Source organism: Prunus mume, linkage group LG8 (assembly GCF_029339155.1).
Source record: "Prunus mume cultivar Tortuosa linkage group LG8, ASM2933915v1, whole genome shotgun sequence".
Classification (NCBI taxonomy): domain Eukaryota; kingdom Viridiplantae; phylum Streptophyta; class Magnoliopsida; order Rosales; family Rosaceae; genus Prunus; species Prunus mume.
In genome coordinates this window covers 13,997,231-14,023,537 of record NC_142705.1, presented here as the reverse complement: position 1 = coordinate 14,023,537, position 26,307 = coordinate 13,997,231, and the positions used below count along the sequence as shown (strand labels likewise).

The 26,307-nt window shown below is 37.2% G+C and overlaps 2 protein-coding genes and 2 pseudogenes across 2 annotated transcripts; all 4 read left to right on the top strand.

The window, feature by feature from the left end:
• Nucleotides 1-1,725: 1,725 nt before the first annotated feature.
• LOC103339479 (putative disease resistance protein RGA1) lies at nucleotides 1,726-4,723 on the top strand. The gene has a single exon (XM_089042153.1). The coding sequence runs from the start codon at nucleotides 1,882-1,884 to the stop codon at nucleotides 4,378-4,380; it is 2,499 nt and encodes an 832-aa protein (XP_088898279.1). The 5' UTR covers nucleotides 1,726-1,881; the 3' UTR covers nucleotides 4,381-4,723.
• Nucleotides 4,724-8,209: 3,486 nt separating this feature from the next.
• On the top strand, nucleotides 8,210-10,867 carry LOC103339478 (putative disease resistance protein RGA1; annotated as a pseudogene).
• A 7,265-nt stretch (nucleotides 10,868-18,132) lies between these two features.
• On the top strand, nucleotides 18,133-18,777 carry LOC148914792 (putative disease resistance protein RGA1). Its single transcript, XM_089043302.1, has one exon. It carries the CDS (start codon nucleotides 18,133-18,135, stop codon nucleotides 18,775-18,777), a length of 645 nt encoding a protein of 214 aa, XP_088899428.1.
• A 1,484-nt stretch (nucleotides 18,778-20,261) lies between these two features.
• On the top strand, nucleotides 20,262-24,204 carry LOC148914791 (putative disease resistance protein RGA1; annotated as a pseudogene).
• Nucleotides 24,205-26,307: the final 2,103 nt, after the last annotated feature.

Here is a 26,307-nt window from a genome sequence, read left to right as displayed (position 1 = left end):
GATTGCTAACATCTCTATGGTTCGTTCTAACTTCTGTCCCTCTCTCTCTCTCTCTCTCTCTTCCATGTTGAAACTGCAGGTTGTGCAATATGGACATCATTTCACATGTACAAACAAGTTTTATGCTTTACTTTTCATGGCAGTAAAGTGCTCATGGAAACTTGTCAAGAGGCCTTGCCTGCTATAACATGAAAGCTACACTAATTACATAATGGGAGTTTGACCATCAATATAGGCCACAGCTTTAGGAGGTTCATCTTCTAGCCGGGACAATTGTACACCAATGAGTTACAACTTGACAACAATGACTATGGCATGGTTCCAATAGATACAACGAAAGGTGAATATGTACTTGCTTGATGAGCCTACGCCAGACTTCAGTTTCTTGTTCGACGATATCGGCGAAGGTGTTCCTTTTGAATATGCAAAACCACTCAACTCTGTGCCTCCCGTTGAACCTGTAACTCAGAGCACAAAAACAGGGGGGAAAAGCACTACTACTCCAACTGGTTATCATTAGATTTGTGTTCTTAAGATAATGATTGCTTTTTGCTTAGATTTGCTGGGACAAATTTTTCTCTGATACTTTTTTTCCGGCATGTTAATTATTATTATTTTATTTTTGATACTTTCAAGTTTCTTTAAAATTTGTCTTTTAATTTTCTTTATGGGCGGAGAGTACTGTACAAAAATATAGAAGTCATTTCGCTATTTCGGAATAAAAGTTTTGTAAAGTGGGTATATGTTATTATGGGTTTTTTCTTCAGTACATTGTCTTAAACCGAACATCATCATGTTGACATGTGAAAGTAAATTTAGAATGAGTTTGATCATATATAATTCATTCTACTGAAGTTTAGACGAATATCACCTGAACTAATAGGATTGTTTACATTTCTCACTAAAAAAGAAAATGACATTATCACTCATATACTTCATTTTTCCTGCTAATCTACCATCTTCATCCAGCCCCATCCGAATTTCTATTAACTAAAGACACCCAAAAAGAAACTTCCCTTTGTACTTTTTTTTTTAATGAAATGTACAAAGATGAAAAATGTTGAGGATGTTGAGGAAGATGAGAAAGATGAAATTGGGGTTGATAAAAACGGTAGTAAAGCCTTTAAATCCTAAAATATAGTGAAACGACAAAAATTAAGGGTGATGATTTTCCCACTTTACTTTTAACAAGAGTAAGCGGTCAAAATCAGAGTCAAAACAAAAACCTCGAAGCCAATTATTTAATTTTAAACTCCACACAGCCTGTCTTGTTTGATGGATTTTTCCACTTGCGTTAAAGTTGGCTTTGTCTAAGCATGGGAAGGAGGAACACGTGCTAATGTCGAAATCTGTGTTTGCTTTTTTTTTTTTTTTTTCTTTTGAAAAGGGGGACAATCGGTGGCAAGCCACGCCATCCACCCTTCCGGGACCCGGAGAGGCTATAGGGAATTTCACCCCGTCCCTCGCCCTCATCGCTTGATTCACCAACGGCAGGAATCGAACCCAGGATCTCCCGTTTACAAAGTAAAATATAAAAAAGCTCATTTAGTTGAATTTTCAATATAAATTGGTAAAGCCAATGTGACTCGTGAGGCAGGAGTCATGTGACTCATGTGAGGCTAACGGATAACACTGGCAAAAACCTAGGATACTGCTGCCTTTCTTTGAGCGAAAATTCTGATATACGGCAAGTATCGATACATCAACTTGTCTTTATGTTGTCTCTGCGAGCTGTCTTTATAATATTCGTACCTACTGAACGTGGGACAGTGCATTCTTAAAAAGACAAAATATCGGAGACTCAAACTTGGGACAGTGCATTCATCTTCATCCTCCGAATTCTCTTGTATTGTAATTTGTATACACCCTCTCAACAAAACCATGGCTGAAGTTGCATTTCCTTTGGCAACCAAACTCATTGAAAAGCTCGGGTCCATTGCTTCTGAGCAGATCTCCTTGGCATGGGGCGTTAAAGCTGATCTGAAAAAGCTTCAGCGCACAATGTCCACCATCAAAGATGTCCTCTTGGATGCCGAACAGAAGCAAGCTCATAACCAACAGATCCGCAGTTGGCTACGACAGCTTAAAGATGTATTTCTTGATGCCGAGGACTTGTTGGATGAGTTCGAGTGCGAAGCTTTGCGGAGGGAAGTGGTGGAAACATTTCATGGCACAATTGGAAAGGTACGCCGTTTCTTCTCTCGTTCTAATCCAATCGCATTCCGTTTCAGAGTAGGCAATGAAATCAAGGAGATTAGAGAAAGATTAGATGAGCTCAAGTCCAATAAGGCTATATTTGATTCTCTCACCATTCTTCCTCATGGAGATGGAGGTGATCATCATGAAAGACCCTTCGTTCCTGCTTCAAAGGTTATTGGTAGAGAGTCTGAGAAGGAAGAAATTGTAAATCTGTTGATGCAACAAGGTGATGATGATCAAAGTAGGAATTCTGATAATAAAGTCTCTGTCATTCCGATAGTGGGGATTGGAGGTTTAGGGAAGACCACACTTGCCAAGTGGGTGTACGACAATAAAAGGGTCGTTGGGCATTTCGAATTGAGGATGTGGGCATCTGTTCCGGTGGACTTTGAACTTACTAGATTGACAAGACTGATTCTTGCCTCTGCATTAGATACAGAGATCAGTGATAAATTGACTCTGGATCAGTTGCAAGGAAGGCTATGTGAAGCTTTGAAGGATAAGAAATTTCTGCTTGTCTTGGATGATGTTTGGAAAGATGATGCTTTGAAGTGGAGTCAGTTGAGAGATCTATTGACAGAGGGAGCCAAGTCAGGAAGTAAGATTTTAGTGACCACAAGAAGTACCGCAGTTGCTGATATCATGGGTACCATTCCAGCAAACATTAATTTAGAATTTCTTTCTTTCAAGGATTGTTTGTCTTTGTTTGTAGAATGTGCTTTTAAAGAGGGATGTGATAAAGACTATCCTAAGCTCTTTGAAATGGGAAAGGATATTGTCAGAAAGTGTGGAGGGGTTCCACTGGCAGTGAAAACTTTAGGGAGTCAACTATACTCAAAAACTGATGAGCGCGAATGGAAATTGGTGAGCGATTCTGAGATATGGGAATTAGAACAAGAAGATGCTGGGCACATTTTACCTGCTTTGAGATTGAGTTATACCCGATTGCCTCCTCATTTGCAACAATGTCTTGCTTACTGTTCCCATCTTCAAAAGGATAGGATTGAATGTAGTAGTTATGCATTGATCAGATATTGGATGGCACATGGAATCCTTGATCAGTCCCGTGTTCATGGGAATATGGAGTTGGAAGACATCGGAGAGCTGTATTTTAAAGATTTATCGGCGAGATCCTTCTTTCAAAACGTTACTGATCATGGAATGTACTACGAATTTGATATGCATGATCTTATCCATGATCTTTTACAATCAGTTGTACAAGGTGAGTGTTTTATAGTGAAGTCTGCAAACACCAAAGACATATCTGAAAATGTTAGACATTTGACATTTTTGGAAGCTGGCCAAAATGTTTCAACAACTTTGCAAAAGTTGAACAAAGTGCGGACTGTAGTAGCAGAGGAAATAGAGATTGATGAATCCTTCATGTGCACTTGCTTTTCAAGATTCAAGTATTTGCGAGTGCTTCAGTTACCTACATGTTCATTACAAGTGTTGCCAAAATCCATTGGTTCCTTGAAACATTTGAGATTTCTAAACTTGAATTTTAATGAAGCAATAACGAAACTCCCCAATGCAATTTGCAGACTGCAAAGCTTGCAAACTCTATATTTTGGTGGGTGTGAGAATCTTGAAGAGTTGCCCAAAGATATAAGCAAATTGATCAGCCTCACATCACTTGGTTTTACGACGAAACAAACAAGTTTTACAGAGAATGGGGTGGGATGCTTGAAATCACTTCAATTTCTTACTATTGTCAAGTGTAGTAATTTAACCTCTTTGCCATGTGAAACGAGTTATCTTACTTCCTTACGGACTCTAGCGCTAGAGGAATGTGAACAACTGGATTTGGGGAACATAAATTATCAAGGAACTCCACTGAGGCTTCAAAACTTGTGGATTATGAATTTACCACGGATGGTTACATTGCCTGAATGGTTTCAAGGAGCGGCTAACACCCTTCAATTCTTGGTTATTAAAGAGTGTGAGAATTTGGAGGCATTACCTGAGTGGTTGGCAAGTTTCACATCACTCACAAAGTTGATCGTTGGTAAATGTCAGAAATTGTCGTCTCTGCCAGAGGGGATGCGTTCTCTTACATCCTTAAGAGAACTTGTGATTGGTGATTGTCCTGAATTAGAGAGGAGATGTCAGCGCAACATTGGAGAAGATTGGCCCAAGATTTCTCATGTGCCACATGTCTCCTTTCACGTCCTCGATTGATTTCTCCATATATAATAGATGCGAACAAGGTGGGTCTTCTCGTGTGTTTGTTCTATACTAATATTATTCCTAGTTTCTTCAGCTGTCTCAGTATTTCTTTCTTTCCCTTTGTTTGTTTGTTTTCTTGTGTCTAGGTACTTACTGGATTGTATTTTATTTAGTTTGGATTGTTTCCTGCTTAGATCAATTTGATTTTATTTTATTCAAGTTGTGGAGTGGACGATTAAAAATAAAAGATTCATCTTTGTAAATAATAGTTGTGTACATGCCTGGGGTGATGTGCACAACGACTTTGTTTTCATTCATCCAGTATTGTATATATGCAATGTGATGATTTCATTCATCCATAACATCTTAATATTATGATAATCTTTATTTGTTTATTTATTTATTATCATGATGTGTCTCCTCAGCTACATCAAAAGTTTTGGTGGCATTATGGCTTTACCTGCTGCGAAAACAGGAATACACTCAGTTTTGGTGGCATTAAATCCATTTCTTCTTAATAACCAACTTCTCCGTTAAATTTTACTCTTTTGTTTGGTTTGGATTGTATCATTGGTGATCAATTTGTTCTTATTCAGCTTTTAGACCACCAAAATGAAAACAATCTTCTTTGATAGTATTTCTTTGGGCCTCCCATTCACCCTGTAAGAGCATTGGCAGCAAAAGGCCCAAGGGAGGGTTTGGGGGCAAACCAAAACTGGTTTCCAGCAACAATAAGCTGCCGGGCAACAGTGGGGCCTACAAACCTGGGCAAGCGGAGGTGGCTCGAGCTCTAGCCCGCGGTGTGATGACATCGGGCTGTTTAAATTTTTAAAGTGGCGCGTGCAATACACGCGCCGTTTAAAAAAATTGACGCGCTACAAGAGTCGACCAACGGCATGATTCCACGTGTCGCATCTTTGGGCCATCCGACCGCTTTTAAACTTATCCAACGGCAGCCATTTTTTCGCGAATAAAAAAATCAAAAAAGTAACCCCCAACGGCTCTATGCCACATGGAAGCTCTTGGGCTCTCCGATTAGTTATTTCCAGCAATCCAATGGCAGACAATTTTTTGCCCCAAAAAAAATAGAAAAAAAATCGGAAAAAATTTAAAAAAATACTGAATTTTTTTTCTATAAATACCAACCAATACTCTTCACTTTTAACACCAACTCTTCATACATTTTCTTTTCATTCTACTATTTTTCACTTTCTAGTCAAATTTTTTTCACTTTCAAGTTGTTTTTTTCTCTCTTTCAAGTTGTTTTTTTCTCTATCATATTATGGGTTCTTCTAGTGAAACCGGAGGAGGAGCATGGAGCATGACGGAAGATATTAGCTTGTGTGAGGTTTGGCTCCAAGTTAGTCATTGTCCCGTAACGGGCAATGAGATCAAATTCTGTCATATGTGGAAAAAAATTCATCAAGAATTTTGTGAAAGGGTAATTGGTTCGACCCGTACGGATCAAGCATTATCTAGTACGTGGAAAATTCTTAATAAAGAGTTGGGAAAGTGGAGAGATGTCTTGACAAAAGCGATGAACAACCATAGAAGCGGGCAAAACCTTAGCAGTGAGGTAAATTATTTGTAATTTTTTATTTATTAATTTCTATGTCATATTAAATTTTATTTAAATGTTTCTTGCAATTTATATATTATGTTAATATTTCTTGTATTTCCAATATTAATATGAATGTTTCTTGCAATATTTATATTTTGTTTTGCATTTCTAATAAATGGTTAAAGTTTCTTGCGTTTCCATTAATTTTTTTAATACTTGTTGCATTGCTAATATTTTTTTTAGTTTCTTGTATTTCCTTTTTTTTAATACTTGTTGCATTGCCAATATTTTTTAAAGTTTCTTGTGTTTCCATTATTTTTTTGTTATACTTGTTGCATTGCCAATATTTTTTAAAGTTTCTTGCCTTACTTTTTTTTTTTTTGTATAGATTATGCAAGCACAAATGTTTTTTGGTGCTACTGGGCAAGGGAAAAGAAGTTTCAACCATACCCTATGTTGGGAGGTGGTGAAGAATTGTAAGAGATTCCAAATTATTCTAACGGGTCCAACGATAGTGTTGAACGAGATGTAGAGAAGATATGGTGTGGGAGGTATGAGCTGAGCCTCTGCATTTATAGAAAAATTTAGGCAGATAGAGATGACACATGGCGCAATTTTAGAGGGTGAAAATCTTATCTGAAATTTGACATTTTGAATTTATCTGAAATTTGAATTTTGAAATGTATCTGAAATTTGAAATTTATCTGAAATTTATCTGAAATTTGAAACCGAAAATCTGATCCGATATGAATAGTATTGACACATAGGAACCCAAAAATCTTATCCGAAAATATTATCCAAATTAATTGTTTAAGTAAACAAAATTGTGAAAAAAACAAAAAAATGAATAGTATTTGCCATGGCAAGCCTTGCATTGCTGGAAACACAATTTTATTTTTGCCCTAGGGCAGGCACTATTCATGTGAATAGTACCCGCCCTAGGGCTCCCCTTGCCATGGCAAGGGACTAACTGGTGGAAGTGCTCTAACGCAGAGAACAACAACATATTTCCGCTGGCACAACAATTTTTGTGATTCTACACTGTAAAGCAATATAAAAATAAGGGTCAATTTTACTGGTTTAAAAGCAAAATAAATCAAAACATTTCAAATTTTGGCATACTTGATGAGAAGGCCAAGAACATAAATGATAACTTTGTATAACATTATAATGTTATTTATGCTCCCATTTCTCCAAGAACATGATATAATTATTATTTTTTTGCATTGTCTTAGATCTTGGGAATGTCGATTCTACATCTTAAACTAGTATAAACTCTCTCTTTCTCAAGAAAGTAATATAAAATTTTGTAATGGCCAAACTTTAAAAAGAAGAAAAAAAAAAGTAATTAATGAACCTTTTTTTTTCGGTCCTATGTTCCCCACACCACATGGTGTTTATAGCATTTATATGTTCCAAGTTAGTAAACACGCGCCTAAACCACACTGAAACAATTGAAATTAAGTCATACTATAGTGAAATTAATTCATAGTATATGTGTTCACTTATTAGGAATGAGTATTGAAATAATTCCAGTTTTTAGAAATTATCGAGATAAGGGACAAGAGTAACAATGAGTCAAGGCAACCGACATGTTTTATGTACTAAAATAACCATTTAAAATTCACATGGTACTTGCTTCCTAAAATTAAAAATTACAGGTCAATGGGAATTTTGACTGAGAAGGAAATTATTGTAGCTCAACCACACAATGACATGTGTCTCTCTTTTACCGAACACATTTCTTTTTACCAAAAACCCAAAAGCACAAGGTCAGTGGAAATTTTTACTGAGGAAGGAAATTATTTGAAAAAAACGATTGAGAAAAATCAAAGTGAAAGAAAGGGACTTTTTTTTTCGGTTTTGGTAAAAAAGAATGGATTCAGTAAAAGTTAAAAAAAAAAAAAAAACAACTTTTGACAATTAAAAAGGAGAAAATACATGCCACTTAGAGCAACTCCACCCATATTGCCCTTAGCCATGGCAAGGGGGGAGCTAGGCAGCCACTATTCACGTGAATAAAAGAGAAGAAAGAGTTCCTTCTTGTTGCCAAAGTTTGTGAACTACAAAATAAGCTCAAAAAATTATTTGAAAGACAGCTGTAAACAAAAAAGGGCACTATTGTCAATAAACTGCAACCAAATGCTAAACAGACAGGAAGAAAGAGGATATGTGGAAAGGAGTTTGGGCAAAATGAATGGGTAAGAAATTTATTTACATTATTATGCTTAGTTCTTGAGTGACATGTCGTATTTATTGAAAGCTTTGGCATCTCTCACTTTCGTATTTTCGGTCTTCCACTCTCATATGAATATTGCTTTTCTTTCTCTTCCTCTCACATTGCTTTTCGTACTGTATCAAGAAAAGAATGAAGGTGCTTGGAAGCTGTAGGATTTCATATGAAGACATATTTTTGTTTTAGTTCATTCAAATTCATAGCTTCGGAGATCAGCAGAATCAACATCTATTCTCGTATTTCACTTGTACTGTATACGCCTTCTCAACAGAACCATGGCTGATCTTGCCTTTCCTTTGGCAACCAAACTCATTGAAAAGCTCGGTTCCATTACTTCTGAGCACATCTGCTTGGCATGGGGCGTTAAAGCTGATCTGAAAAAGCTTCAGCGCACGATGTCCATCATCAAAGATGTTCTCTTGGATGCCGAACAAAAGCAAGAACATAACCAGCAGATACGCCGTTTCTTCTCTCGTTCTAATCCAATTGCATTCCGTTTCAGAGTAGGCAATGAAATCAAGGAGATTAGAGAGAGGTTAGATGAGCTCAAGTCCAACAAGGCTATATTTGATTCTCTCACTAGTATTGATCATCACGGAGGTGGTGGTGATCATCATGAAAGAGTGAATGTGACCCACTCCTTCGTTCGTGCTTCAAAGGTTATTGGTAGAGAGTCTGAGAAGAAACAAATTGTAAATCTCTGATGGAACAAGGTGATGATGATCAAAGTGGGAATGGGAATGTCTCTGTTATTCCTATAGTGGGGATTGGAGGTTTAGGGAAGACCACGCTTGCCAAGTTGGTGTACGATGATGAAAGGGTCGTTGGGCATTTCGAAAAGAGGATGTGGGTGTCTGTTTCAGTGGACTTTGAAATTACTAGATTGATAAAGATGATTCTTAGTTCTGCATCAGATACAGAGATGAGTGATAAATTGACTCTGGATCAGTTGCAAGGAAGGCTACGTCATGCTTTAAAGGATAATAAATTTTTGCTTGTTTTGGATGATGTTTGGAATGAGGATCCTATTAAATGGAGTGAGTTAAGAGATTTATTGATAGAGGGAGCCAAGTCAGGAAGTAAGATTTTAGTGACGACAAGAAATACCTCGGTTGCTGAGATGATGGGTACCATTCCAACAAACATTAATTTACAATTTCTTTCTTTCGAGGATTGTTTGTCTTTGTTTGTAGAATGTGCTTTTAAAGAGGGACGTGATAAAAACCATCCTAACCTCTTTGAAATGGGAAAGGATATTGTCAGAAAGTGTGGAGGGGTTCCATTGGCAATGAAAACTTTAGGGAGTCAACTATACTCCAAAACCGATGAGCGCGAATGGAAATTGGTGAGAGATTCTGAGATATGGGAATTGAAACAAGAAGATGCTGATCACATTTTGCCTGCTTTGAGATTGAGTTATACCCGATTGCCTCCTCATTTGAGACAATGTCTTGCATACTGTTTCCATCTCCAAAAGGATTTGACTGAATTTAGTAGTTTTCAATTGATCAGACATTGGATGGCACATGGAATCCTTGATCAGTCTCATGTTCATGGGAATATGGAGTTGGAAGACATCGGAGAGCTATATTTTAAAGATTTATGGGCGAGATCCTTCTTTCAAAACGTTGTTGATCATGACATTATCTACAAATTTGATATGCATGATCTTATCCATGATCTTGTACAATCAATTGCACATGGTGAGTGTTTTACAGTGAAGTCTGCAAACACCAAAGACATATTGGAAAATGTTAGACATTTGACAATTTTGGAAGCTGGCCAAAATGTTTCAACAGCCTTGCAAAAGTTGAACAAAGTGCGGACTTTAGAAGCATACGAAATAGAGATTGATGAATCCTTCATGTGCACTTGCTTCTTAAGATTCAAGTATTTGTGAATGGTTGAGTTACCTGTATGTTCATTACAAGTGTTGCCAAGTTCCATTGGTTCCCTGAAACATTTGAGATATCTGAACTTGGGTTATAATGGAGCAATAACGAAACTCCCTAATGCAATTTGCAGACTGCAGAGCTTGCAAACTCTATGTCTTGAGGGATGTGAGAATCTTGAAAAGTTGCCCAGAGATATAAGCAAATTGATCAGCCTCACATCACTTTGGTTAACCACAAAACAAACAAGTTTTGCTGAGAATGGGTTGGGAGGCTTGAAATCACTTCGATTTCTTGGTATTATCATGTGTAGTAATTTAACCTCTTTACCGTGTGAAACGAGCTATCTTGCTGCATTACGAATTATGTTGATAGACAAATGCGAACAACTAGATTTGGGGAACGTAAACTATCAAGGTACTCCACTGAGGCTCCAAAAATTGTTTATTAGACAACTACCACGAATGGTGGCATTGCCTAAATGGTTTCAAGGAGCAGCTAACATCCTTCAACTCTTGATTATTAAGAGCTGTGAGAATATGGAGGCATTACCTTGGTGGTTGGCAAGTTTCACATCACTCAAAAAATTAATTATTTATTCATGTCTGAAATTGTCGTCTCTGCCAGAGGGGATGCGTTCTCTTACCTCCTTAAGAGAACTTGGGATTGTAAATTATCCTGAATTGGAGAGAAAATACCAGTGCAACATTGGAAAAGATTGGCCCAAGATTTCTCATGTGCCACATGTTTTCTTTCACTTCGTCGATTGATTTCTCCGTATATAATAGATGCAAACAAGATGAGTCCTAATCTCGTATGTTTGTTCTATTCTAATATAATTCCAGATAGTATTCCCTTCTTTCCTATTGTTTATTTGTTTTCTTGAGGGTGGGTGGGCCAAAGACAAATTATTCGTCAGGGCACAATTATTTGTCTCTTTTTTTTTTTTTTTTTTCTTTTTTTTTTTACAATTTCTCTTGTTCATTGTCCTTTTGTGGCTAATTATCAATGCCTTTTTAACAATTTTAAAAGAAAAGAAAAAAAGAAAAGAAAAGAAAAAACTTATTTTTCACGTTCTTTAAGTCTGCAATAATTTATTTTATTGAGATAAACAATTTTATAAAGGAGAAAGCAGTTGAGGTTTCTATTCGCAGTTGATGTGGGATTGCAACCACAACCCAAGGGTCAAGGTCATTCTTTATCAGCAAAGAAACGTGCCAATTTTTCTAAGAATAAAAAAATACAATTTAAACAAATTGTACTACAGCACAAAGAGATGTGTTAATGGGTAACATATTAGTGAATGGTAAGGATCAATCTAATGGAAAATAAAGTAGGAGATTTACTATAATACCCAATATATGAGCTTAAATTATATATATAAAAAATTTATCTGAAATAGACTTTAAAAATACACCCAAAACTCATTAACAACATAACAAAAAGGTTTATAACTTCTTTTAAATTGCAAAATTGCCATTGATTTCTTAAAACAAACCCAACCCTACAAATCTCATAAAAAACCCAAAACACTCTATGGGGCATCAAAGTAATTTAATAATTAAAATTAAATTCAATAGGGCCAGCTGTCGTTTTTTTGAGTTTTTTGAGTTTGTTTATAGAAATTCAATGGTGTATCGTTTATTTATAGTTTTAGTCCTAAGAATGGGTACCTACCGAGCATGGTTGACTAACTCAATGTGAATGCAAGTAAGTATAGGTTTCTATTTGAAGCCAAATTCAAAGTCAGTTCATTTCATTCATACCTTGGGAAAATAAGAGCCAAATATATATCTCCCAATTCCCTTGTATTCACCTCATCAAGAACAACATGACTGAAATTGCCTTTCCTTTGGCAACCAGACTCATTGAAAAGCTCGGGTCCATTGTTTCTGAAGAGATTTCCTTGGCATGGGGCGTTCAAGCTGATCTGCAAAATCTTGGGCACACAATGTCCATCATCAAAGACGTTCTCTTGGATGCCGAACATAAGCAAGCTCATAACTAGCAGCTACGCAGTTGGCTATGACAGCTTAAACATGTGTTTCTTGATGCCGAGGATTTGTTGGATGCATTCGAGTGTGAAACTTGGCGAAGGGAAGTGGTGGAAAAATTTCATCCCACAACCGAAAGGTACGCCGTTTCTTCTCTTGTTCTAATCCAATCACATTCTGTTCGAGAGTAGCTCATCAAATCAAGGAGATCGAGAAGAGGTTAGATGAGCTCAAGTTCGACAAGGCTATATTTGATTGTCTCACAATTGACTCAAAATAATTAGAGCTTAAACTGATATGTTTATTCTTCTCTCAAGGAGGAATATATATACTACATACGGAGTGGTTACAAATAGGAAATATGTACAAAATCTCCTAATTCTACTCAAATTAGATAATTACAATAAAATATAAATTCTATTCCTAATATGAACAAATTCTATTCCTAATAGGAACGTTGACTCACACCAACATTCCCCCTCAAGTTGGTGCATAGATATTGGTAATGCCCAACTTGTCAAGTAAGTCTTCAAATCGGCGCTTTGATACGGCATGGGTCAACATATCTACAAGTTGCTCTGAAGAAGGCACAAAAGGTATAGAAATTAACTTATGCTCTTATGCTCCAGCTTCTCCTTAATGAAATGCTGATCAACTTTTACATGCTTAGTTCAATCATGTTACACTGGATTGTTAGCAATTTCAAATGCAGATTGATTATTACAGTAGAGCTTTGTAGCAGCATTCGGTCTAAACCCAATTTCAGCAAGTAACCACCTCAACCACAGTATTTCACAAACCCCTTGGGCAATCCCTCTATACTCAGACTCTGCAGAGGATCGAGACACAACGTTTTGCTTCTTGCTGCGCCACGTAACTAGGTTACCATCAACAAAGGTGAAATAACCTTATGCATAACGTCTATATGTAATATTCCCTGCATATCTGCGTCAATGTAACCTTCTAGATCCAAGTGACCATTTTTCTTAAATAATAAACCTCTCCCAGGAGCAGACTTTAAGTAACTCAGAATACGCATCACAGCAGCCATATGATCCTCACTAGGTGAATGCATAAATTGGCTAGTAACGCTTACAGCATAGGCAATATCAGGGCGTGTCAGTGATAAATAAATCAATCTCCCAACCAACCTTTGGTATCTTTCTTTGTTAGTTGGGACCTGATCCACATAAACACCAAGTTTATGATTCTCAATAATAGGTGTATCAACTGGTTTACAGTGAAGCATTCCAGTATCTGCTAGCAGGTCCATGACATACTTCCGTTGTGAAAGAAATAAGCCATGTTTAGATCGAGTGACTTCTACTCCTAGAAAATATTTCAGACTGCCCAAATCTTTCATCTCAAATTCATATGCTAAACACTTATGCAATTTCTCGATTTCTATAGTATCATCACCAGTCACAATCATATCATCAACATAAATAATCAACAAAGTCACCTTACCAGCCCTATGTTTAATGAATAGAGTATGATCAGTATTGGCCTGTTGGTAACCAAACTTCTTCATAGCTGTAGTAAATATGCCAAACCATGCTCGAGAAACTGCTTTAACCCGTACAACGCCTTTTTTAATTTGCACACGTTCTCCATTTCACCGATAACCTTATACACTGGTGGAAGACTCATGTACACTTCTTCTTCTAGTTCACCATATAAGAATGCATTTTTTACATCAAATTGCCTCAGGGTCCAATCCAAGTTTACTGCTAAGGACAACAAAACTCTGACAGTATTCATCTTAGCCACAAGTGCAAAAGTATCATGATAATCAACTCCATATGATTGAGTGAACCCTTTAGCTACTAATCTTGCCTTGTACCTCTCTACAGTACCATCTGCATTATATTTAACTATAAACACTCATCTGCAGCCTACAAGCTTCGTTCCCTTTGGTAGATCAACAATGTCCTATGTATTATTTTTCTACAACGCCTCCATTTCAATATTCATGGCTTCAGCCCACTTTGGATCATTAAATGCCTCCTCAAAACGGGTTGGAATTTTAATACTATCCATTCTGGTCACAAACGCTTTGCACTCAGGAGATAACCTGTGATCAGACACATAATGGACAATAGGATATCTCGCTTTGCCTTCTGGTGAGTAACGATCAGGTGGAACCCCATGATTCCGTCTAGGCGGTAAAACATAAGAATTATCAGAAGTATGAATAGAAGCACTTACCTCAGGAATATCCAAGGAGCTTGATCGGGTACTATTAGAGAAGCTTCATGGGGGCAATTGGTTTAGTGACAGTAGTGACATTGTTGGTGTGAGTCAACGTTCCTATTAGGAATAGAATTTGTTCCTATTAGGAATAGAATTTATATTTTATTGTAATTATCTAATTTGAGTATAATTAGGAGATCTTGTACATATTTCCTATTTGTAACTACTCTGTATGTAGTATATATATTCCTCCTTGAGAGAAGAATAAACATATCAGTTTAAACCCTAATTATTTTGAGTTGGTATCAGAGCGGGTTCCGATCTGTCTCTACAACATCAAAACCCTAATCTTAAAAATACTTATTTTCGCTACACCTAGCCTATACATCTAAGCCTGTGCCGTCTTATATCTCTTACTATCATCATCGTCACCTAATCTTTTGCTGCTACCGCCATCTATCATCATGTCAGATGTCATTGAATATTCTTCTTCTACTCATATTGTGACGGTTCATACCAAATCGTCCACCAACCTACCTATGAGATTCAAATTGAATGGATCTAACTATGAGATATGGGCTTCGATGATCAAACTCCATGCTACTACACAAGGAAAATTGGGTTACCTGACTGGCGACACGATGCTCCGATTCCAAAGACCCGAAATTTGGGAAGTGGAAAATTGCTGATGCTGTTGTGAAAAGTTGGATGCTACGAACTATCGAACCCAGTTTGTTGAATATGTTTCATACTCTACCTATTGCTAAGGAAATTTGGGATACTGTTAATCATATGTTTTATGATGGCTCTGACATATCCCAGCTCTATGAACTACGGTGCCGGGCTACCCGTCTCAAGCAAGAAGGTCGTCCTGTCTCTACCTATTTTTCCGAACTTAAGGAAATCTGGCTTGAATTGGACAAGAGACGTCATTTTTAGATGAAGTGTGCTAATGATATGAAGACTTTTCAGGCTGCTGTTATGGCAAATCGTGTGTATGATGTTTTGGCTGGCCTTGATGATACTTATGACAAGGTTCGTAGTGATATTCTACGCAGTGATAAAGTTCCAAGTATCAAAAATGTATTTTTTATGGTTCGTCGAGAGGCTCAACGCCAGATTACTATGCTTGGATCGACACCAAGATTGGGGAACCTGCTATTGTGTTTGCTTCCAAAAACACTGCTTTGGTTTCTCGGCCTCCAGTGGTCTAGGTCTTCTCTGTTCCGCCTCATCGCCTAACTTCTACAGAAAAAGACAAATTGAAGTGTGATCACTGTGGTGAAAAGAGACATACTATCGACACCTGCTGGGCATTACATGGGGTACCAGATTGGGAGAAGGAGTGGAGGCGTTTAAAAAAGGCACAACTGGACAGCAAAGCTCATGTGGATGTTGCCCCCACTTCTGTGGTGACATCACCACTGGGCATGACCACTTTACTGCTACTCCTCCTCCGACTTTGACCGCCGTCTCAAGCACTCCAACACCTCCGCCTCCAGGTAACTTTGGCAAGGCTTTCCATGCCCATGATACCCGCGATACAAGTTGGATTATTGATTCAAGAGCTACTAACCATATGACGTATAATTCTACTTTATTCTCTACTACTCTTCCGCCTTATCGTGATCATGTTCTGACTTCTAATAACGTTGCTGCTCCTATCACAGGGGCTGGTTCTATACTCTTGACACATGTTTTACCATTAGACAAAGTGTTACTAGTTCCATCTTTGTCTAGTAATTTATTATTTGTACCGCAAGTTCTGTGCACTTAAACTGCGTTGTACTAATGTATCCATCTTTTGTCTTACTACAGGATATTCAAACTCGGGAGATCTTTGGTCGTGGTACTAAAAAGGGGGCTTTATTATGTGGATGATGTGGCAACTAGTAGGGTTCTTCGGGCTGGTAGCGCCGAAACTTCTCAGCATCACGAGATTTGGTTGCTCCATTGCCAATTCGGTCATGCCTCCTTTGGATATTTACGGCATTTTTTTCCTGCATTATTTAGTGGTGTCAATGAGTCTGCTTTCCAATGTCAGACTTGTATTTTAGCTAAGAGTCATCGGGTATCCTACCCTCCAAGTTATAATAAACGGCTTATGCTATTTGATTTAGTTCATTCTGATGTTTGGGGACCTTCCCTTGTTTCTACAGCCTTGGGAGTTCGTTGGTTTGTGTTATTTGTGGATAATTGGACTCATATGATGTGGTTATATGGGATGAAAAATAAAAGTGATGTGGTCGAAATTTTTCAGCGTTTTTATCAGATGATTCAGACTCAATTTATGCTCCATATCAAGGTTTTTCGATCTGATAATGGTGGGGAATTTGTTAATTCGGCGTTATCCCATTTTTTTCACACTAAGGGTGTACTACATGAGACTACTTGCCCTCAAACACCACAACAAAATGGGGTTGCTGAACGTAAAAATGGGCAGATTCTTGGTGCTGCCCGTGCTCTACTGCTTGGTGCGTCAATTCCAAAGCGGTTCTGGATGGATGTTGTTACCTATGCAGTCTATCTCTTGAATCGTTTACCTTCACAAGTTTTGGATTTCCAAACTCCTATGCAAGTACTGACCCATCATATCTCTGCCTCTTTTATGCCGACTCTGTCTCCAAGGGTGTTTGGTTGTGCCGTCTATGTTCACCTCCATCAGAATCAGAGGAGTAAGTGGACCCATGTGCTCTCTGCTGTGTCTTTCTTGGTTTCTCTCCTCATCAGAAAGGCTACTGATGCTATCATCCTGCAACCCACCGATGTCTATATGTCTCTATGAATGTTACCTTTATTGAGGATGAAATGTTCTTCTCTGATACACCCGAGCATGTCCTTCAGGGGGAGACTAATAGTGAAGGACATAACTGGCTAGATTTACAAGGAGGAGTAATATTAGATAGTTTGATATAAAGGGAAGCATCGACCGAACCTATTAAATCTGCTACACCGGCTGAATCTACTACACTAGTTGAACCTGCTATTTTAACTGATGTCACTACTGTCATTGAATCGATTGCCCCCAATGAAGCTTCTCTAATAGTACTCGATCAAGCTCCCCTGGATATTTCTGAGGTAAGTGCTTCTATTCATACTTCTGATAATTTTTATGTTTTATCGCCTAAACAGAACCGTGGGGTTCCACCTAATTGTTACTCATGGAGGTGGTGATCATCACGACAGACCCTTCGTTCCTGCATCAAAGGTTATTGGTAGAGAGTCTGAGGAGGAAGAAATTCTAAATCTGTTCATGCAACAAGGTGATGGTGATCAAAGTGGGAATTCTAATAATAAAGTCTCTGTCATTCCGTTAGTGGGGATTGGAGGTTTAGGGAAGACCACACTTGCCAAGTGGGTGTACGATGATAAAAGGGTCGTTAGGCATTTCGAATTGAGGATGTGGGCATCTGTCCGGTGGACTTTGAACTTCCTAGATTGACGAGACTGAATCTTGATTATGTATCAAATACAGAGATTAGTGATAAATTGACTCCGGATCACTTGCAAGGAAGGCTACGTGAAGCTTTAAAGGATAAGAAATTTATGCTTGTCTTGGATAATGTTTGGAAAGATGATTCTTTGAAGTGGAGTCAGTTGAGAGATCTATTGACAGAGGGAGCCAGGTCAGGAAGTTAGATTTTAGTGACGACAATAAGTACCGCGGTTGCTGAGATCATGGGTACCATTCGAGCAAACATTAATTTAGAATTTCTTTCTGATAAGGATTCCGTGTCATTGTTTGTAGAATGTGCTTTTAAAGAGGAAGAATATCTTAACCTCTTTGAAATGGGAAAAGATATCGTCAGAAAGTGCGGAGGGGTTCCATTGGCAGTGAAAACTTTAGGGAGTCAACTATACTCAAAGACTAATGAATGAAAGTGGAAAATGACAAAGGATTCTGAGATATGGGAAATGAAACAAGAAGATGCTAGTCACATTTTACCTACTTTGAGATTGAGTTATACCCGATTGCCTCCTTATTTGAGACAATGTCCTCCTTACTGTTCCCATCTTCTAAGGGATGGGACTAGATATACTAGTTATGCATTGATAAGATATTTGATGGCACACATAATTCTTGATCAGTCTTGTGTTCTTGGGAATATGGAGTTGGAAGACATCGGAGAGCTATATTTCAAAGATTTGTGGGCGAGATCTTTCTTTCAAAACGTTACTGATTATGGAATGTGCTACGACTTTGATATGCATGATCTTGTACAATTAGTTGCACAAGGTGAGTGTTTTATAATGAAGTCTGCAAACACCAAAGACATATCTGAAAATGTTAGACATTTGACATTTTTGGAAGTTGGCCAAAATGTTTCAACAACCTTGCAAAAGTTGGACAAAGTGCGGACTATAACAACAGACATAATAGACATTGATGAATCCTTCATGTGCACTTGCTTTTCAAGATTCAAGTATTTGCGAGTGCCTCAGTCACCTACATGTTCAAATTCAAGTATTTGCAAGTGTTGCCAAGTTCCATTGGTTCCTGAAACATTTGAGATATTTGGACTTGAGTTGTAATAAAACAATAACGAAACTCCCCATTGTAATTTGTAGATTGCAGAGCTTGCAAACCCATTATTTTGTTGGATGTGAGAATCTTGAAGAGTTACCGAGAGATATAAGCAAATTGTTCAGCCTCACATCACTTTAGTTAACGACAAAACAAACAAGTTTTACAGATAATGGGGTGGGATGCTTAAAATCACTTCGACTTTTAGTATTGCCATGTGTAGTAATTTAACCTCTTTGCCGCATGAAACGATTTATCTTGCTTCCTTACAGACTCTGTGGATAGCAAAATGCAAACAACTAGGTTTGGGGAATGTAAATTATCAAGGAACTCCACTGAGGCTCCAAAAATTGTGTATTATAAATTTATCACGGATGGTGGCATTGCCTGAATGGTTTTGAGGAGCAACTAACACCCTTCAACTCTTGATTATTGAGAGCTGTGAGAATTTGGAGGCATTACCTGGGTGGTTGGCAAGTTTAACATTACTCACAAAATTGTTTCTTTATTCATGTTTGAAATTGTCGTCTTTGCTAGAGGGGATGCGTTCTCTTACCTCCTTAAGAGAACTTGGGATTGTAAATTGTCCTGAATTGGGGAGAAGATACCAGCGCAACATTGGAGAAGATTGGCCCAAGATTTCTCATGTGCCACATGTTTTCTTTCACTTCGTCGATTGATTTCTCCATATATAATAGATACGAACAAAATCGGTCATGATCTCGTATGTTTGTTCTATACTAATATAATTCCATATAGTATTTCTTTATTTCCTATTGTTTGTTTGTTTTCTTGTGTCTAGGTTGTGTTTTATTTAGTTTGGATTGTGTCATGCTTGATCAATTTGATTTTATTTAAGTTGAGGATTGTAGATAATAGTCGTCCACATGAGGGGTGTGGTGTGCACAACGACTTTGTTCACTTCCTAAACCCTAAACCCTAAATTCATTTTTTCTTTTTCTTTTGATGAATTGAATCCATTTTTTCATTATAACCAAGTTCTCGGTTAAATTTTACTCTCATCGTTAATTTAAGGAATCCTTATTTCAATTAATTCTTATAAAATAAAAGTTTCAAAAAAAAAAAAAAAAACCTTGTTAATTTCAAATAACGAAGTCTGCAAACTTCTTAGTTTCTTACAACCAGCACCTACTAGCATAACTTCAAGCCATGGATTATGGAAGGCAACATGTCAAGATGTAAGAATATTGAAATCACTTTATATCTTGTTTGGAGATCTTACCTCTTTGCTGCGTGATGTGAAATGAGTTATAAAAGGTCATTCTCTCTTTTGGTTGGAGAGTTGCCATTAAACTCACCGAAAAAAAACATTGCAAGAAAAAAGTACATCTATCCTCACACGAGAGGATATGTGTCCTGTTTCTCAACATAATTAAGGGATTACTTGTTAGAGGGCACAAAAAACCTTTCTCCAACCATCTTTCAATTATAATTTTTTTTTTATTTAAAAAATTCTTTCAATTACTTGTTTCTTGATGCCGAGGATTTGTTGGATGAGTTCGAGTGCGCAGCTTTGCAGAGGGAAGTGGTGGAAACATTTCATCCCACAACTGGAAAGGTACGCCGTTTCTTCTCTTGTTCTAATCCAATAGCATTATGTTCGAAAGTTGCTCATCAAATCAAGGAGATTCAGGCGAGGTTAGATGAGCTCAAGTCCAACAAGGCTATATTTGATTCTCTCACAATTGGTCATCATGGAGATGGAGGTGATCATCATGACAGACCCTTCCTTCCTGCTTTAAAGGTTATTGGTAGAGAGTCTGAGAAGGAAGAAACTATAAATCTGTTGATGCAACAAGGTGATGATGATCAAAGTGGGAATTCTAATAACAAAGTCTCTGCCATTCCGATAGTGGGGATCGGAGGTTTAGGGAAGACCACACATGCCAAGTGGGTGTACGATGATAAAAGGGTCGTTGGGCATTTCGAATTGAGGATATAGGCATCTGTATCGGTGTACTTTGAACTTACTAGATTGACAAGACTAATTCTTGGTTCTGCATTAGATACAGAGATCAGTTGCAAGGAAGGCTACGTGAAGCTTTAAAGGATAAGAAATTTCCGCTTGTCTTGGATGATGTTTGGAATGATGATACTTTGAAGTGGAGTTAGTTGAGATATCTAGTGATAGAGGGAGCCATGTCAAGAAATAAGATTTTAGTGACAACAAGAAGTACCGCTATTGCTGAGATCATGGGTACCATTCGAGCAAACATTACTTTAGAATTTCTTTCTGACAAGGATTCCGTGTCATTGTTTGTAGAATGTGCTTTTAAAGTGGGACATGAGAAAGAATATCCTAACCTCTTTGAAATGGGAAAAGATATTGTTAGAAAGTGCAGAGGGGTTCCATTGGCAGTGAAAACTTTAGGGAGTCAACTATACTCAAAGACTGATGAACGGGAATGGAAATTGGTGAGAGATTCTAAGATATGGAAATTAGAACGGGAAGGTAGTGGTCACATTTTACCTGCTTTGAAATTGAGTTATACTCGATTGCCTCCTCATTTGAGACAATGTCTTGCTTATTGTTCCCATCTACGAAAGGATATGATGGGATTTAATAGTTGACAATTGATCAGATATTGGATGGCACATGGAATCCTTGATCAGTCTCATGTTCATTGGAATATGGAGTTGGAAGATATCGGAGAGCTATATTTTAAGGATTTATGGGCGAGATCCTTCTTTCAAAACATTATTGATTGTCATATGTTGTACAAATTTGATATGCATGATCTTATCCATGATCTTGTACAATCAGTTGCACAAGGTGAGTGTTTTACAGTGAAGTCTGCAAACAACGAAGACATATCTGAAAATGTTAGGCATTTGACATTTTTGGAAGCTGGCCAAAATGTTTCAACAACCTTGCAAAAGTTGAACAAAGTGCGGACTGTAGCAGCAAACATAATAGACATTGATGAATCCTTCCTTAACACTTGCTTTTCAAGATTCAAGTATTTGCGAGTGGTTGAGTTACCTAGATGTTCATTACAAGTGTTGCCAAGTTCCATCGGTTCCCTAAAACATTTGAGATATCTGGACTTGAGTTATAATGAAGCAATAACGAAACCCCCTAATGCAATTTGCAGACTACAGAGCTTGCAAACTCTAAATCTTCACTTCGATTTCTTTATATTTCCAAGTGTAGTAATTTAACCTCTTTGCCGCGTGAAACGAGCTATCTCGCTTCCTTAAGGACTCTGTGGATAGAAAAATGCGAACAACTGGATTTGGGGGACGTAAACTATCAAGAAACTCCACTGAGGCTCTAAAAATTGTTTATTTTCGATGTACCACGGATGGTGGCATTGCCTGAATGGTTTCATGGAGCGGCTAACACCCTTCAATTCTTGCTTATTGGCATGTGTGAGAATTTGGAGGCATTACCTGAGTGGTTTGCAATTTTCACATCACTCACAAAGTTGATCATTGTTTCATGTCAGAAATTTTCGTCTCTGCCAGAGGGGATGCGTTCCCTTAGCTCCTTAAGAGAACTTGTGATTGATGATTGTCCTGAATTGGAGAGGAGATGCCAGCACAACATTGGAGAAGATTGGCCCAAGATTTCTCATGTGCCACATGTTTTCTTTTCCTACCATTGATTTCTTGATATATAATATATGCGAACAAGGTGGATCCTCTCGTGTGTTTGTTCTATACAAATTCCTAGTTTCTTTCTTCAGCTGTCTCAGTATTTTTCTCTTTCCCATTGTTTGTTTTCTTGTATCTGGTACTGAGTTGTGTTTTATTTAGTTTGGATTGTGTCATGCTTGATCTATTTTATTTTATTTTATTCAAATTGTGGAGTGGACAACCAAAAATAAAACAATCGTCTTTGTAAATATTAATAATAGTCGTCCTCCACAACACATTACACATGCGTGGTGATGGTGTGGTGTTGTGCTCTTTCTAATTCCAGATTTGCTGGGACAAACTGTTTTCTCGGCAAGTTAATTATTATTTTTTCTTTTTGATACTTTACACGTATCATTCTCTCTTTCTATAGAGGATAGATAAAGAAAAGGAAAACATATATTGATCATACCGTAAGACCCTGTTTAAGTTTCTTTAAACTTTGTCTTTTAATTTTCTTTATGGGCAGATAGTACTGTGTATATATATATATATATAATTCATTCTACTAAAGTTTACACGAATATCACATGAACTAATAGGATTGTTTACATTTCTCACTAAAAAAGAAAATGACATTATCACTCGTATACTTCATTTTTCCTGCTAATCTACCATCTTCATCCAACCCCATCCGAATTTCTATTAACTAAAGACACCCAAAAAGTAATATATTGTTAAATATACGTATAAAGAAACTTCCCTTCGTACTTTTTATTTTAATGTAATGTAAAAAGATGAAAAATGTTGAGGATGTTGAGGAAGATGAGAAAGATGAAATTGGGGTTGATAAAAAGGATAAAGCCTTTAAATCTTAAAGTATAGTGAAACGACAAAAATTAAGGGTGATGATTTTCCCACTTCACTTTTGACAAGAGTAAAATACATTTTTGGAAGCTGGCCAAAATGTTTCAACAAGCTTGCAAAAGTTGAACAAAGTGCGGACTATAACAGCAGAGGAAACAAAGATTGATGAATCCTTCATGTGCACTTGCTTTTCAAGATTCAAGTATTTGCGAGTGGTTGAGTTACCTACATGTTCATTACAAGTGTTGCCAAGTTTCATTGGTTCCCTGAAACATTTGAGATGTCTGGACTTGGGTTATAATGAAGCAATAACGAAACTCCCTAATGCAATTTGCGAACTACAGAGCTTGCAAACTCTAATTCTTGAAGAATGTGTGAATCTTGAAGAGTTGCCTAGAGATATAAGCAAAGTGATCAGCCTCACATCACTGTCGTTAACCACAAAACAAACAAGTTTTACAAAGAATGGGGTGGAAGGCTTGAAATCACTTCGATTTTTTTATATTACCAAGTGTAGTTATTTAACCTCTTTGCCATGTGAAACGAGCTATCTTGCTTGCTAACGGACTCTGTTTATATCAGAATGCAAACAACTGGATTTGGGGAACGTAAACTATCAAGGAACTCCACTGAGGCTCCAAAAATTGTGTATTGTAAATTTACCACGGATGGTGGCATTGCCTGAATGGTTTCAAGGAGCGGCTAACACCCTTCAAATCTTGCATATTAGCATGTGTGAGAATTTGGAGTGGTTGGCAAGTTTCACATCACTCACAAAGTTGGTTCTATATTCATGTCAGAAATTGTCGTCTCTACCAGAGGGGATGCGTTCTCTTACTTCCTTAAGAGAACTTGTGATTTCTGATTGTCCTGAATTGGAGAGAAGATGCCAACGCGACATTGGAGAAGATTGGCCCAAGATTTTTCATGTGCCACATGTTTCCTTTTCCTTCTTCGATTATTCCTAATAATATTTCTTTCTTTCCTATTGTTTGTTTGTTTTCTTGTGTCTGGGTTGTGTTTTATTTAGTTTGGATTGTGTCATGCTTGATCAATTTGATTTTATTTAAGTTGAGGATTGTAGATAATAGTCATCCACATGCGTGGTGTGCTGTACACAACGACTTTGTTTACTTCCTAAACCCTAAATCCTAAATTCATTTTTTTCTTTTTTTCTCTTTTGATGAATTGAATCCATTTTTTCTTAATAACCAAGTTCTCGGTTAAATTTTACTCTCATGACTGAATTCTTTTTTTAAAAAAACTTGTTAATTTCAAATAACAAAGTCTACAAACTTCTTACTTTCTTACAACCAGCACCTACTAGCATAACTTCAAGCCATGATATTGGAAGGCGACATGTCAAGATGTAAGAATCAAACAGGGGGTTCATTTAATTATCAGACCAGCCCAAGACGAGGCCAAGTTTTAGAAACAAAAACAGAAAACTAAAGTCTTCCTAATTACTGATAAGTTAGTAGTATCCAAAAACAACTTAAAATACCTTGTACATAAGAATAAGCAACATTATTACTTTGCGAGGCTAGAAATTTGATGTTACCCTAAACATAATTACAAAACAATCGGATTGGATCAGTCTCATCAGCTTCAGATCACTTTCAATAAATACCACAAAACAAACAAGTTTTACAGAAAATGAAGTGAAAATCTTGAAATCACTTTATATCCTGTTGTTGGAGATCTTACCTCTTTGCTGCGTGATGTGAAATGAGTAATAAAAGGCCATTCTCTTTTTTGGTTGGAGAGTTGCCATTAAACTCACACACAAAAATGCAAGAAAAAAGTACCTCTGTCCTCACTCATCATTGTCAAGTAATATGTATGTCCTGTTTCTCAACATAATTACGGGATTATTTGTTAGAGGGCGCGAAAAAACCTTTCCTCCAACCATCTTTCAATTATAATTTTTTTCTTTTTAAATTTTATCAAACATCAAATATATCTAATGGGGATTGAGGTTAGGTTGTTTTACTCACGTGACGAGTTAGTTGATCACTTCAATTCAATAGAGTCCCTTGCCTGCCGATCCGATAAGGCGGTCTATGTAAGTTCAATGATCTTATCGTGCATACACAATGCCAAAGCCCCCTCCCCACCGTGGTATTACTCAAGAGAAAAATGCATTGATGATTCAGCCACAAAACAGAGAGAACAAGAGAAATTATAAAGAAAAATAAAAATAGACAAAACAGTTTTTCTTCACCGTTGAACTTTGGTGGGGATAAATTATAATATTTGTACCCACGCACGCCATCCTCAAGTTGTCTTTATAATATTTGTACTCACCCACCCTCAATTATCTGTAGGAGATGTCTTCATAAAAATACCTGTGTAGTTTTCCGCAAGTTGTTTTTAATTATAATATTTGTACTCAACCAACCACCCTCGAGTTGTCTTTAGTCGTTGTAATATATGTAGACTGTACCCTTCAATAGTCTTTCTAAATAACCATCCTTGCGTAGTTTTCTTTATAATATATGTAGATTGTACCCTTCAAGTTATCTTTATAAAATTTGAACTCCAAGAAAGGACACACTCAACTTTAATTGTCAAATTCGAACCAACCCCTGGATGCCGAAGGCATCCTTGGGTGATCTCGCAATTCCTACGATAGGTGCTTCCTTCTAGGCGGCATGCTCCCTTACCGATGCATTTTTACATCCCACAGCTTTAACATATTGCTTGTTACAAATGTGTGGTGTCAAGTAATTTCTTGGTCCTCAACCGGAGCTTGTGGATTTAAGGGTATAAATAACCAAGCAATTGTGCATTGAATGAAAAACTGGTTCAATATGAGTTCTTTTCTACGTCTCAAGACAAATGAAGACTTTATGATTTTCTCTAATACAAGACTAAGGAAAATAAATGGACATAAAGAAAACGAACAGTGCGTCAGATATGAGGACCTAGTTAGAACTAAGACTACTACAACCTTCAGTTGCTTTTGAACACTGAAATAGCCTTTCGGGGGTCTATGAGATTTAGTAGCAGTTAAATGGAGGATTAGAACCTTTAGTATAGATATGAACAACACCATTGAGATGTTTCAA